Here is a 16,186-nt window from a genome sequence, read left to right on the forward strand (position 1 = left end):
AATACACAGCACCCATGTCACAAAATGTATCATCAGACGAAACAAACATTTGTTTTGGAATTGTTCTCTTGTTTCATTGCATATAAATGTCAGGTGCATGGGGATGGTGGATATTCTTGCATGCATGAGAAGCAATGTTGGCACACAAATTGCTTGGCAACTCAACACCGTATCGGCAGAGGAATAAAACCACACTGCATACCGAGGATCCTTTCGCAGTATCACGGGTAATCTAGGCACCTTTATCACATTGTGGAGCCTGTACACGGACTCAAATTGATGTTAACAGCGTCAAGAGTTCTAAATATGGTTCCACATTGCATGGTATTCATTTATTCCAGCACAACTAAACAATTATCGCCATACCATGGCTTTGATCATGGTTACCACAGTGACCACCCAGCTCAAAACCCACACAAAATCACAGGTTAGGATTATCTGTAGTGGACCAAAATAGTCGCTTGGGTTGACCAACTCAAATTTTTAAGGTTTGTCTTCCCTGGAAGAGTGATCTCTTCTCTACCTACAGTCAAACCGAAATTGAGATATTAGCAGTTTTTCTGGACCATATGTTTTCGGACAGGCACTGCTTTTACTGTATGCCTGAGTGACTTTAATCTTTAAATCTTTTTTTTTTTCTCCATTTTCGGATTCTGACTCTGATTCCATAGGTTTTCTATGAAACTGCACATCGTAAATCATTCTTATTTCTATTACTTTATGAATGGATTAGAGTGGTCCAATTTTAACAAGTTTATATCATTTGAAAGCTTACAGCTTATTCTTTCAAGCTAAGCAGAAAAGTGAAAATTCATTTTAGCCTACTTTGTGGGTTTTGAGCCGGGCGGTCACATATATGCATTAATACCATAGGGTCATTTCGGTGTCCAGCTTACATGTGACCTTGCACCACACTAACAAATTGTTGGCAGACAATGATATGATTTCAGGGTAGGTAAGCTGACCGAAGTGATTCTCCCCTCTCCTAAAGAAGTAAACTTGTCAAAATTGAAAGCAATGTTCCTCACCTACACAAAAAGCTAAGGACAATCCTGACAAAGGGAATACACTTGGGAAAAGAGAGGCTTTGAAGTGAGGAATCTGTCGAAGTACACCAGACTCGAGTTTAAGCAGGATTATTGTTCTAAAACTTGAAACTAAATTCTATTCTAGGTAATGTCAAATCAACATTGCAACAATAGCTGAATGACTTCAAAACTTTTTGTAGGGTTTGTTTGAACAGCATGAGTAAGAAATGGAGGAAAATGTCAAAACTGAAAAACTGAAAAACTGAGGAAAAAAAAAAACTGAAAATGAAAAAAACTGGAAATTACCATAGTGCACTGCATATAGTGCATATTCAAAGGCTTACCAAGGCAACTGGCCAATTGACTCTTTTTACAATTTTTTTTTTCAAAGGCAAGGTCACATGTAAGTTGTGTTTATCCTACTCGTTACATATTCGATGTTAGGATGCGAGTTTGCTACATTACGTGTACAGAATCTCTAAAATTTATTTTACTTCAAATTTGAATAATGCAGGTGCGATTTGGCATTATGACTTTGACAAAAGACTTTGCATAATGATGGATTATTGATGCTAATTTATATATTGCAAGAGCAATACTTGGACAAGACAAGACAAGACAAGACAAGTTTTTGATCATGAGTGAATGATAGACAAGATAAGGCCTGGCTATTCATGATAGACCCACTTTGCACGGCCGGAATGTGTCTGATGGGGAACTGTATAAGCTGTTATTTTTGCATAGATTTTTTCGCGAATAAGGATGTCAGAGACATTTTCACGAGATGTTGTTTCGTGAATTGACACCAACGGTATCGTAAATGCAGTATCACCTCAACACAACACAACATTTTCGCATGTTGTTAACTTCGCGATCCGACTGTGATTCGCGAAATTCATGAAAATTAAACCCTCGTGAAAATAACAGCTTCTACAGTATTTTGACAACCGTACAAAGGGGTTTTGGGCTGGGTAAAATCATGAACTCTCACAACACAGGCAATGAACTATGACCATATAAAGTAACCAAAATAGACACACTGGATTGGTAAGGTTTACAGCGAGACATTAATCGCATGTCACCTGTTCTTCTTGCCATTAATTCCACTCAATGTTCTCCTCTTTTCTCTCTTTTTGCATAAGTTGTAATAGCACTGCCATGGCAACTGAAATGTGATAAAATAATAAAAGTTTGTTTGCACTGACTCAACACACACTGTACACAGAGGTTCATGTCAAAGCTAACATTTGTGATTTCCTTTTGAGTTCCACTTGTAAAACTGATAGGAACCATTCAATGAAGTGATGATTAACCCCCTCTCATCCCAGAACTGCTGACCATCACAGACTCACAGTGTTCTCAGGGGAAGGTTATTGGTCAGCATTGTTATGCTAGCCATCCCATTCAGAGGTAATTTTTTTTAACAAGTCTTTATAGCATACACGGAAGATTATCTTCAAGTATGTAGCAGTATGTTTGATCAGCAGACAGGGTCATATTGATATAGTACTGTGCTTCTTTCATGATTTTTCACAAAATTCATAATTTCTATCATCCCAACGCTAGCCACAGCAATATATCTCCTACTTGTAATCAGCCTGCTCTATGAGGTACTACGACAAACACAGAAAAGCAACTGAAAATATGCAAAATATAGATTTTCTTCTTTTTTTAACAGAAAGAGACAAAACAAAAAATAAAAGCATTTAATAGATCAAGCAAAAGATCAAGGACTTGAAATGCACAAAGGTCATTAATGCTGTTACAGCAAAGTGGCGTCTCATTTTTAAAAACAGTAGAAAGCACCCAATTTTCGTATCAGCCAGTCACTGTTTTCACGCTATCAAGTGCAGTGACACTCAACATGAAGCATTGATTGAGTGAACTCCCTTGAAGAATACTTTGTGGTAGTGACTACATGTATTACCCATGTACTTGCATATATCCTTTCCATAAGCTCACTGAATCTTTATATGCAGGGCCGACCCCTTCTTTGATATCCAGCGAATGTTGACAACTCACAAGTTGCCATTTTGGCAAATCATAATCCATACTTCTTCAAGGCTGACCCTAAAGATTTTTCCTAGTCAGTTGATAACTGGACAGAAACCATCAATGAAGAGGACCACTTTGTTTGAAGATTTCTTTTTGAACAAACCCAAGATACTTTGGGCATCACTTCTTGCTTGCCTTGAGATGTAACAAACAGACACTTGCAGCATATTTGCAGAAGGATTTGGATTTTCATATCAACCCCCCCCCCCCCCCCCCCTTAACATTCTGGATCTTTTCAGTCATTCTAAGGGTGTCCGACAATATTTTTGATTGCTTATGGTATTTGCCTTTGTAGATTCAAACAGAAAGCCAGAACTCACAGGTATACCTTGATAACCTGGATTGGTCATTAGTTCTGGTTTGCCTTTGTCCAAACTCTTCCAAGACAAGAGAATGTTGATACTAAACACACACATTTATTGCACGGCAGAAAATGTCCGTCAGTTCAAAGTGGCGGTGCTTTATGGCTTGTTTTTCTGCAGAAAATTCTGGATTCTAAAGTGTCTGCTTTTGAAACTCACTGATTGTTTTCTCCGTCATGACTCAAGTGTCACTCTTGCTTCTGAGTTACTACCACTAAACAAGAACTTTTCAAACTAAACATTCTCCATATCAGTGAAGAAAAGTACATATTTGATGCAACCACAAAAATACAATCATATTCAGCAAAGTTTTGCCATCATTCGTCATTCAGTCTCACAGAAAAAAGGTGATGAAGAAGTAAATGTAGCCATACAAGATAAACAAACAGACATCTTTTCTATCATTGCCTTTTTTTAAACATGCATGAATATAAAAGATACAATAGACATGGGCATGATGACGCACACAAGACAAAAATTACTTTTTTTCAAACGTAACTTTTCTCATAATCAATCATTTCAGAAAAAGGGAAAAAACAGGAAATATGACCCTCTTGGGGTCAGGAAAATATATCTGTCCGTTGTCCGTAGTCATAAAACAGAGTCCATGTCATATTTCTTCAGCACTTCCTTTTTTTTTTGCATGTATGCATATACATAGATATATAGATATAGATATACTTTTCTTTTCAAAAACATTGAAGTTTGTACTGTGCCTGGCTGCTCGAGATCAGAATGAATCATGACATCAATGAATAAAAGAGTGTACCTTGCAATTTACTGGCAGCCTAATGTACCATGCTCTTGGCTTAAGGCATTTCAGCAGAACAACCACGGAGCATAAGAAACCTGGGGAAGTCCCTCATAGATCCCATCTTAGCGATTATCCCCCCTCTGCCAAGAATCGGGATCTCTCTGCATGGGACTAACCCCAGATAATATCAACGGGATGTCTATCACTACCATAACCGGGCTGGTGACTTTCCAGCTACTGCAGGTTATGTTGAGGTCTCCTGCAATGGGGCATAGTTCACAGTCTCCCCACTGGTGCTTGAGATTGTTCATCCCCAACAAGGGCATCCAGAGTTTGACCGCCGCAGCTAAGCTCCTCATTTACACCCATCCCTCGCTTTAAGGCACTCCACGTCCCCATAAGGGAGATACCCTCATCCCCGGCGGACCGGCAAGTATGCGAGAGTCATAAATGAGAGTGGCACCGCCAACGACTGACACAACTTGTCTGACGATACGGGTCAAGCTAATGTCAATATTGGCACGGGTAGTTCGACGCTGCAGTCCCACAAGCCAAACATCCCCTCACCCCAACTTCAACCAATAGGTACTTGTATTGCAGTGGCATGGCAAACGCTCAAGTCTTCCATCAAAGAAGCTCACCCTAGGCCTCCACGATGAGACTAGCAGTGTTTGTATGTGGAGTGATGAAATGATGCACATTCTTCAGCTCATTCCTAGACCCTCTCCTCACATTGCAGGCTGGGTCTGCGGAGACAAGACTACCATGACATAACATAGCTGCGGTGTCTGGTCTTGAAACAAGGGCAGGGTAATGGACACGTGGTCTGGAATGCCTGGAATGTAAGTGGGATGCATGTCTGTGAATGGTCCACTCTTGGCCCAAGGTTACCGGGGTGTCACGGCTGTGGCGGCTCCAGCTCTACTTGAACCCATGCCTTTATGGTAAAGATCTACTGCACTGTACACCTGGCCACATCGAGCAATGTATTAAGCATCTCTTTCCCACATTCATGTCTGTGATTAGCAGCTTTTATCATCCCCATGGCAACTGGATGTTGCAGTAGCATTTCTCTCAAAAGTTCACAAAAGATCTCATCCCTTAAAGCTTTCTCCCACAAACCTCAGGCAGCTGGAGTTCAAAACTTTTTAGAAATTTCTTGTCCAAACTCATGCTACCACTAAATGTGACAGAAAAATTCTTCAACAGTGCAAAACTCCTGATCAGACCTAACTCACCACAGCCATACCAATCTAACACTTTCTCTCAGCCTATTTTTGACCTGCCAAAACGTATCTGTGCATGTCTAAGATGGTTATCAGACCGGTGTCAGAGGGAGAAGGGAGGTGAGCTCTAAATAGGACTCGGCTGGAGGAGGGGCGGGGTCTTCTACCACCCTAAGAGAGCTGCACACTGTTCAAGGAAATTCTAGCTGCCACATGATGGTGCGATCCAACACAAACTCCCGCGCATTTCAAATTCTCCACATATTCTGGCCATCCACAGTGGTGTGTCTTTTCTGAAACCCAAACTGTCGGCTCAGCATACATTATACATGCACATGTACATGTACTACACACAATTTCACTGAGCGGTATGCAAGCCTAAACGAGCCATCTGCAAGAGCAATGGAGGCAAATATTTTCTCAGAACCCTAACAAAGTTCAGCTCACAGAGCTGGTCGTATCACCAAACCTTCTTAATTTTTCTCCTGACATTGATCAATAATCACAGACAGTTCTTCCATTTCCCTGACTAACTTCATCAATTGTAACCTTCCAATCTAACATAGGAATGCATGATTCTGAATCTCAAATCTCTTGTGCTGCCTTTTTCTTTCTTTTGTCTTTTGTTTCTTCATCGGACACACATTATGGAAATGGTCAGATTTCAGCTACAATCTACGTAGATCTACGACTCTTCACTGGAATCAAACGAGCTCTTTGGTTCACCAAGAATCTGTTTATGAGCTGCCAGTCAAATTATACACATTCATTGTCACTACATCTCCTCAATGCCTGTAGTAAAGGAAATTGAGTGCAAGGCTCCATACTGATTCATTCAAGGCAGTCATTTCAACACAGGTTAAATAGCTTGGCTGACTGTCTCTTCAACAGCAATAAACACTTGTTCTTTCATAATTTAATCTCTTTTGTACACATAAATAAGGCTATCTCTCCAATCAACATGATATAAAGCAAATTGTGATTCCCATAGGATGGATTCTCATAATGGAAATGGCGTAGAGGCAAAATATTGGGGAAGGGGGTACTGTAAACATTGATATTTCTTGCACAATTAATTTTTCGCACAGAGTGGCAAAAAAAAATTTTGCGGGTTCTTGAACTTGCGTTGCATGATTGACACACATGATTCAATCCATTCAAAATTTGCAGAGACAAGCATGAAGATATTTTTGCAGGTTTTAGGAATCTAGCCAAAATTAGCGTGAAATACGTGAAAATTAATGTACCGTGAATGTTTCCATGCTCATAGCATGTTATGAGAAACTAAAGGAATCTTGACAGTATACACAATGTACATCTGAACAAGAGGTGTTTGACGCCATCACCACATTGACAAGGAGTGACAGTGGACAGTGTTCACACTTGCCGTGTCCAAACACTCGAGTTTCTCTAGTCAAGCAGATCGTCAAGCCACAACACTCATAGGTGAATTTCTGCGCAGTAACACAGCAGAGTGAACAATACTGTACGATGTTGAGGCAAAACTACGCCTCTGCATGTGAGCAAATTAACCGATGATGTCGCCTCCTAAAAATATCCTTTGATTGTTTCTCATAAATATATCTCTCCTTCTCTTGACAAAAATAAACTTCTTCCCCTGTAACATGGTGACCTGCACAATTCCTCTACACCAGGATAAGTTATGAAGTGTCAAGCAATGAACCCATCACATTCCAAACACTAGTGATGAGAAGGCAGGCACAAATTTTCCCTATTTAGCCTCAACAATCATTCTTTCTTTACATTGACTAATTTACCACAATACCCTGACGACATTTCCTTTTTGTATACATCTTTTGATTGTTTCTTTTTCTTTTAAACTGGCCTAAGTATCGTTTGTCGAGGAAATTCCATTTACTACCGGACCATGGGATAGCAACCAGGACGCCCTCTAGGTGTCCATGTGCAGGCGGTCGTTGTCGTACATCATGATCTGCTTCTTGATGTGGTCTAGCAGGTCATGAAGGTCTTTAAAGCGCTGCTCTTTGACCTTGAAGCCCGTGTCCTGAAGTGGTTTAGAAATAGATCACAAGAGAGCAGAAAGAAACAGAAAATCATGTAGATTAAACATCCCTTTACTCCTAAAAAGGATTGTAGCACAATTAATAATAACAAAAATGAACTTGTTCAACATCTGCATTCATGTAAATATCATGTCAATACAAAAAGAAAAATATATATACATGTACATATATGGCAATTAGGTGAAATTGTTCCACTTGGTATTCCTTTGGTAAACAGAAGATCATTAGCTGTTCCAAGTCTTTGGGAAGCATTTACATCCTCTCGTTTATCATCCAGTGTTAACACAATATTGATGAGACTCACTGTGCATGAATATCAATGAGAACCGTTGATCATGAAAAATGATGAGAACCGCTGGTATGAATATTGATGAGAACCACTGTGCATTTTTAGTTGGTACGTTCTGACGGTGATCCTTAACCTCAAAGATAAGCTAACTTCGAAGATAAGCTTTAACCCTAAAAGGGCCGGGGGGGGGGGGGGAATCTGCCCCCCCCCCCTTGACGTTTCGCGCTATAATTCTGTAATACATAAGAATTGAAATGAGTTTTGGAACTTTTTGTGATGTACAATCGTTGAATATGCTAAAACAGATTTACAGATCAAAAATTAGACTATCAATGCTTTTAATTAGGCTAAAATATGATCTTGAGCTTAATTTGCATAATTAATTAATTAAAATTAGAAATTTATTGTTTCAAAAAATCTTATGACACAATCTTGTAGATTATGACGTGGGTCTCACGCATGCAAAATTTCATCGCGATCGTACCACCGATGGCCGAGATCTCGGGGGGGGGGGGGGGGGGGGGGGCGGAATCCATCCCCCTGGTCTGAGCATAGCCAAAAAAGCCCGGCCCTTTTAGGGTTAAGTGTTGCAGGGTCAATTTCGTTACGAAACGTTATGACACTTGGCGCCCCATAGAGCTTATCCTAAAAATTAGAGGTTAAGGATCACTGTCTGAATGTAACTATAAGCCAGTTCGGGGTACAAATGACCTTTCTTCTTTCTCAGTTGATTGGGCACTCGACTAGTTTCAAGCGACAGAAGGCATAAGCTTGGCCAACGTAACAATTTATGGAATTCATTAGTCATGTTCAAACAAAGGATGAACTTGTGTAGACCAGGACCCCGTTTACAGTGCGGGGCTGGGCCAAGCTGCGGCCAAGCCGCGGCCGAGCCCAGCCTTGATTGCGAGGCCGAGCCCCGCAATTTTGTCCGTTTACACTGCCGAGCTCGGCCGCGCTATTAATTCAAACATTTCAATATTTTGTCATAGTGGCGCTCTGCTTGTAAACAAACACAATTTGGTATAGTCTGGTTTTCAGACCCTTTGCCAACTGAATTCTGTGGCGACGATGTCGCCGTTCGGGCAAAGGCCTTTGCCAAAGGAAAAATCCTTTGCAGGACAAAACCACCTTAAACTATACTAGTTTTCGACATTAAAGGGGTTAATATCCTGAATAGCGAAATAGTACGGGCAGAGGGTTTGGAAGCCAGACTAAACGAAGCCAAACTAAGCGAGGCCAAATGCGCGGCCAAAATTGGCCCCGCATTTGGCCTTTTGCGCGTTTACACTGTAAACGGCCTCACACTGTAAACGGGGTCCAGGAGACCAGAATGATCCCTCCACTTGCATTTTGGAAAGCATCCATCTAATTATTTTGCACTGAAAGTATTAACAATCTCTTTCTATTGATATTGTCAAATACCGCTTTTGCTGCCAGGTGGATGTGCTGGCAAGCACCACTTATAAGGATCACTTGAATAATCATTACATCACAGATGCTTATCTCAATGAATTAAACAAGGAAAAGTAGAAATTATGCGGTGCGTAATATATGTCCCCGCCGGAAGTAGCATTTTGTAGCAAAATGTACAATATGGGTCAAAAATCAGGTCAAAGGTCAAGAAGTCAAAGGTCAAAATTCTGTGTAGAAGTTTTGAAGCCCTCACCTAGTGCCATCACATAAAGCAAACGGAATCGAAATCGGGTTAGAAATGGCAAAGGAGTAGCATTTTGTAGCCAATGTACAATAAAATGTAAGTCAAAAATCCAGGTCAAAGGTCAAAGAAGTCAAAGGTCAAAATTCTGTGTAGAAGTTTTGAAGCCCTCACCTTGTGCCATCACATAAGCAAACGGAATCGAAATCGGGTTAGAAATGGCAAAGGAGTAGCATTTTGTAGCAAAATGTACAATATAGGTCAAAGGTCAAGGTCAAAGGTCGCAACTGAAATTCTGTGTAGCAGTTTGAAAACTCCCATGTAGTGCTATCATATAAAGCAAACAGAATCAAAATTGGCTCATAAATGACAGAGAAGTAGCAAATTAAGGATTTTGATCACACACGGACAGACGGACACACGGACACACACAAGTACAGAGCCCGTTTCATAGTCCCCTGCTCGAACTCGTTCGGCGGGGACAAAAACCAACATGCTCTGCTGGTACAGATGACCTTTTTCTGCTCATGCTGAAAGTGGAACCCCGAACTGGCTTATTGATGAGAATCAATATGCATAAAGCAGACTGGGGGAAGGGGAAGTATTTAGGTGGCAGAGGTTGGTCACTGACCTGTGTGACCTTGCTGTACTCTTCGATGACCTTGTCCTGCAGCTGACCGTACTCCTTGCTGTCCTGCGGTGTGCGCTTCAGCTCATCCTGCATCACCTTGAAACGCATCTGGATGTCTTCGATATACTTGTGCAGCTTGCTGTACTCCGGGTAGAGGTTATTAAAGTCCTCCTTGTAGCGGTGCCGCTGGTCCATGGTGGTGATGAGTGTGTATTTCCTGTGAGGTTGGTTAAGGGATGGGTAGTAGTGGTGGTGGAGGTGGTGGTTGGTAGTAATAGAGGTAATGGTGGTAATGGTGGTAATGGTGGTTATGGTGGTAGTAGTGGTTGGTAGTAATGGTGGTAGTGATGGTAATAGTGGTGGCAGTGGTAGCGGTTGGTAGTAATGGTGGTAGTGATGGTGATATGGTAATGGTGGTAGTGGTTGGTAGTAATAGTGATAGTGATGGCAATGGTTGTGGCAGTGGTAGTGGTTGGTAGTAATAGTGGTAATGGTGGTGGTAGTGGTTGGTAGTAATGGTGTAAGTGATGGTAATGGTGGTACCAGTAGTAGTGGTTGGTAGTAATAGTGGTAATGGGTAATGATAGTAATGGTAGTGGTAGTGGTTGGTAGTATTATGGTGGTAGTGATGGTAATATGGTGGTGGTAGTGTTAGTGGTTAGTAGTAAAGGTGGTAGTGATGGTAATATGATGGTGACAGTGGTAGTGGTTGGTAGTAACAGTGGTAGCGATGGTAACGGTGGCAGTGGTAGTGGTGGGTAGCAATAGTGATAGTGGTGATGGTGGTAGATGTGGAAGTAATGGGTTTTGGTGGAAGTGGTAGTTGTATTGGAAGTAGTGGTGGTGGTGGATGATGGTTGTATGGATGATGATGGTAGTGGAAATAATGGTAATAGTGAGGAAAGTGGGAAAGAGAGAAGCAAAGAAGATACAAGGGTTATACAGAAATGTTCATGAAAGCTATTTCCTTCATTTCAAATGCCTTTAGAAATGAGATCTCAATGGAATACAAGGTATTCAACTCTGTGATATGTGCATTGATATATTGCACTATGATGGTTAAAAACAACACTCTTTTACACGACTATAAAGACGAGCACCAATGTTACATATCGTGTAGTTGGTAGAATGGCATTAGTTTAATTGATTTCTTCTTTATTTTGTTAGAAAGCAGCTTAGCTTTTAACCTTTACTGCATTTTTCAAATTTTTATGTACATCTCTGCTTTGACGCTCAATGCGAGGTCATCTACATCACATGCAAGAGCTCCAAAATCTTATTGAGGCAGTTAATTAAGAAGCAAAATTTGACACATCGGCTAATGTCTTTATGCTGCCATATGACAAACAATGAGTCCTCAAGTGCACAAGAAGGAGAGTAAAGCTACTCACAAGACATAATCAGGAACAACTGAAGTGGAGGACACGTCGCCGGAGGGAGATTCCTTGCCAACCGGCCTCTTCTCTTGCTTCGATTTCGATGATGACGACGAAGACTTGGTATGCTTCTCCCCACGCCCCGATCCCACGTTCTCCTTCCCGCTCCCGTTGCTGCTGCTGCCGCCCGTCGACTTACTTGCCTGGATGGGCGCTGGGGGGAGTGTGGAGGCTGCAGCGCTGCCCCCGTTCCCAGTGGAATCGCAGCAGTCCGGTGAGTTGCGCGTGGTGCTGACCGACGGCGACGACAAGGCACTTTGATGGGAGCTGGCCGTGGCGGCATTGCTGCCCGGCGAGCTGCTGACGGTGGTGGTGTTTGTCGGGGCTGCATTGGTGGTCGACGAGGGACTAGGCACTTTTTTAAAGAGACCCACGGGGCTGGGCACCTTCTTGGAAGCCCAGCTGCTCCCACCGCTGCCTCCACTAGGGCTCAGCTGGGGCTGGTCTGAGGGTTTGGATGCAGCAATGGAATTATGGGCAATCCGGGGCTTCTTGGTCGTGTAGTCCTTGACATCTGGCAAGAGTGGTCGTTTCTGAGGAAAAACGTTGGTATAGGACATGTAAGTGCCCTTCATTCACATACATGACTTCACAGAATCATATTGCCCTTTACTAATCATAACAAACTTTAAATGACATGCTTGCCTTGTCTTTACTTACGGGTATCGGGAAAAGGTGACATTATATAATCCTCTCTTGCAAATTGCTCCCTATGCAAAAAGCTTTTTCCTGAAGGAGTTATCATCTCACAACTTGACATATACTTTGTATATAAAATCCTGAAATTTTCAGTTTTTTGGTTTAAGCAGGATGAGGCCACAGTCTCATATCCTAAAATATCAGACTAATCATTATTTTGAATTTATTCAGCCACGAATAAAATAATATATTACACTTTTATGGCAGAAAAGTTGAATTTCCATTATATTTGTGTCCATGACCAATGGAAAATTGTGAGGTGATGATGTCGTGAACTCACTCATTTGCATTTATATTTATATCATCTGTTCAAGAACCCTTTCGCAAAAATTATGCAATCTTATAAAGTTTCATAACTTCCTTACTTTTAATCCATCTTTAATCATATTTTCACTACTGTGCTGGTAACACTTCACTCGTTCTTCTCAGATTAACTTGTAACTGGCCTGGAATTCTGCTTTAAGTATTTCTGAAATCCTCATCAGGCCCCTCCCTCACCTGGCTTAAGCTGGAGTTAGTCCTGGTCCCAGACTCCGGATGCTTCCTGGGACTGGCTGTCCGGGACTTGGACTGAGTACTTGGGTTACCCGTAATGCCGATGGCGGTGGAGGACAAGGAGGTAGACGAAGAGGAGGAGGAATTTGATGGTGCATGATGGGGTGACCGTTGGGAGGGGGGTGACGGCGAATCTTTCACACACAGCTCAGCTTTTCTCCTACAATAACCAGGATTGGGAGGAAATGGGTTAACATTTCAGGTTGCAAAGAGAAAAAGGAGGAAAACTGAATTAAACTCAGTCTTGCATGATGGACACTCACAATTTTTGTGGAAGTAGGATGTGTCACTTATTCAAATTCATAAAATTCTTCCATCGAGATGTTTTCATTGCAACTGATTGACAAATTGCCAGCTACATTGACGTATAAACACTGAAGTGATCAGTGTTTTAGTAGCATCCATGATGAAAAATCATGGGGGTACATATGCTGATGTACGGCAATTTGTCAATCAGTTGCAAAGATGTGTGACTTGCTTGCAATGCGCATCTTTTCCTTTTCTGATTTACCTCTTTGATGAAATCTACAATCACAGTATGTCAAAGACCTGGTAACATGTGGAGATGAGGTTTGCTTGATTAAATCGATCTCCATTTGCTGCCCTCTGGGATCCATTCGAAAACCACAACTAGCGCTGGCCTGCTAGGATAGAACTGCTCATCAGCGAATATGTGCACCCAAGTGTATGCTCATCTGTAACATTCAACTCCAATTGAGACTCTTTGGCTGTGTGTGTGCTAAGTAGAAAGCTGTACAGGATACATTACGGGTACTTATGAGTATATCCAAGTTGGGCCAGCTTCCCAGCATGGTCTCCCCACACTTTAAAGGTCTTTAACTCTTTCCCCGAATGGCATGGTCACCTACTTTGGTATACTGCCTTCATGGCATAGCACTCACCAATTTTGATTTCTCCTGTTTTCCTATGGTTAATATGGTATACTCAAACACAGTAAGATCAGTGTTTGAAAAGTGTATAAATCAAATACAGCTGTATGTATCAAATCTTCACTGGCTGGTGTTCAAAACCAAAACATTAACAGAATTCCCACTGAGAGTCGACTTTGGTTTTATTCCTCAAGCGGAAGCATACATTTACAATAACAATTGGGTCATGCACATTTCACATTCACTGAATATTCATATTTCTCTGAAAGTGAAAATATGATCACTTACAAGAAATCATCACAATGAATACTGCATTTCATCTTGCAAGCTGTGTATAACCAGTGCTCGTCTGCATACTGGATACACAGATAAACTTGGAAGTTTGGTTTCATATCTTCCATGATTAATCATGATCTCTTTTCTGCAGCCTGTACAAGCACGACCACATCTTAGAATTGACTTCCTCAGTTCAGATGTGTCCTAGCTGTAAGTATAATTCTCTTACATCAGCTCAGTCTCTATATAATTCTATCATGCGGTCCTGGTGTGACTGATTACCAAGATGCACAGAGCCAGACAATAAGCAAGTGTGACATCATCGATGATGCAACAATGAATCACGAAAGTGACTAAGTAGAGGGCTAGGCATCGTTGCAAACACTGGTTTTTACTTTTACCCCTCTCTGCCACCAAGGAGCACAGGAAACAGAAAATTACGGCCCTCAGGCTCTCCATAGCAGAGGGTGCGAAGACTCCATTGGCCTAATTGAGGCACGCTACCCGCAATGGATTTAACAGCTACTAAAGCCTCACTAACGACCAAGCAAGACCAATCATTTATCATTCATCCTTTCACTATCACTTTGAACTATAAACAGAAATTAAAGACATGAACACATTACATAAACATACTGGCATATTATCTCTCTCTCTCTCTATACATATATATATATACACACGGAAGTATGTTTATGTAATATAAATATAATTTGGTACACAGATTTATCAAGATCAAGTTTGCAATGCTCAGTGCTATCAACATTCACTTCCATCATGGCTAACAACTGTCAGGCTGAGTTTGAGTGGAAATATTAAAACTGGTTTCCACAAAACTTCTCATACATGTGACACATGGTGCAAGCAGGTTTCTGTGAGGAACATGTGAAACGCAAGCCACAGGAGCTCTGCTTCCATCGAGCAAACTGAATTGCTGTAGATTTAAATCTTTTTCTCACCTCTTCAATAACTGCTTGTCTTCCTCTGTATAGAGTGGCCAGTCCGTTGTGACTTCGTTATACAAATTCTTGTTCAGCACAAATGAGTTGTCCTTGGCAAGAATAGCAACCTGCAATGAGAAATATATAACATGTGGGGTATTAATACATAGTATTTTTATATGACAGCAATTTTCTGCAAACACACACACACACACACAAAATTAAACTTCAATGTGGGAATGATTCAATCCCTGCACACACACAAAAAAAACTTTAGGTGTAATTCAAACCACATTCATATTAGCTTTGTTAGAGTGGAATAAAAGACAAATGAAATAGTAGTTGGATAGTGAATTTTTTTTTTCAAAGCAAAAGTTTCCCTTGTTTTCTCAAAATCACAATCACATACTCATGTTGGCAGAGATGATGGAATTCATCAGGTCATTAGTCTTCAACTGATCCCCATAAGACCCCACTAAGGAGTGCTCTCTAAAATGTACCGTACAATACCCGCTTCAGAGCGCTTGAACGCTCCTATAGTGTAGTGTACATACTCTACAGGACCAAAAGTGGACAACTTCCTGATGTGCCCGATGTGCTACAAAAGTGAACCATAACTGTACCAGAAGTTGGGATGAGAAGAATGTGTGTGACACGCACATACAAGATGTATGTCACGATGATAAGAGTTGATTCTCTATGTTTGGGACACCTTTAAGTAGCATAGAATGTAAGTGTGCCAGGTGCATGACCCTGTTGCTACATAACATGTGACCCCCTCTAAAAATAACTCAATGAACTGTACGCTTTCTCCACTGAGTACACAAACACGGGTACTCCAAATCTGACATGGTTTGGTAAGGGACTGGATTGGTTCGCTTTGGTTCACTTTTGAAAGCTCGAATGCACCCTAAATCTAATCTTTTAGTTGAAATCAATAAGAACAAGATGTGTCTGTTTAATCAAATTATGCAAGTCACAGCACTTCTCATATTTACAGCATGGATTGATTTTAGCTAATACTGGCAGACACACACAACTGCATTAATTTGTATGTACATCCAATCATAAACCTTTGCGAAGTGTTTAAAAATCAAAAAGAGAGACCCATTCCTGTGAATTTAACAAGCGGAAATATCCCCACCTGATGCACTAGTGGAATACTTGGTAAACACACAGGCGGCCTTGTTGTCAAATTGCAAAAATGATGTTTAATACAAATATGTCTCTGAACTCCCAATTTGCTATCAAAATATCTGTAGGCGAAAATAACAGCATTCACAGTGCATTCATTAAATTCTAGTGGTAGAAAAGATACATGCTGGATAAGTGCATGAACGTG

The 16,186-nt window shown here is 41.1% G+C and overlaps 1 protein-coding gene across 1 annotated transcript in view; it reads right to left on the bottom strand.

The window, feature by feature from the left end:
• Nucleotides 1-4,126: 4,126 nt before the first annotated feature.
• The window catches only part of LOC140230428 (RNA polymerase II elongation factor ELL-like), a 65,186-nt gene continuing 53,126 nt past the window's right edge, over nt 4,127-16,186 (bottom strand). The window contains exons 7-11 of the mRNA XM_072310581.1: nt 14,863-14,972; nt 12,681-12,897; nt 11,439-12,016; nt 10,048-10,264; nt 4,127-7,451 (exon numbers count right to left, since the gene is read on the bottom strand). Coding sequence (XP_072166682.1) covers nt 7,338-7,451; nt 10,048-10,264; nt 11,439-12,016; nt 12,681-12,897; nt 14,863-14,972 — 1,236 coding nt within the window. The 3' untranslated portion in view covers nt 4,127-7,337. The remainder of the gene's footprint in view (nt 7,452-10,047; nt 10,265-11,438; nt 12,017-12,680; nt 12,898-14,862; nt 14,973-16,186) is intronic.

The sequence above is a fragment of the Diadema setosum genome, chromosome 7 (genome assembly GCF_964275005.1).
Source record: "Diadema setosum chromosome 7, eeDiaSeto1, whole genome shotgun sequence".
In the NCBI taxonomy this organism is placed as follows: Eukaryota; Metazoa; Echinodermata; class Echinoidea; order Diadematoida; family Diadematidae; genus Diadema; species Diadema setosum.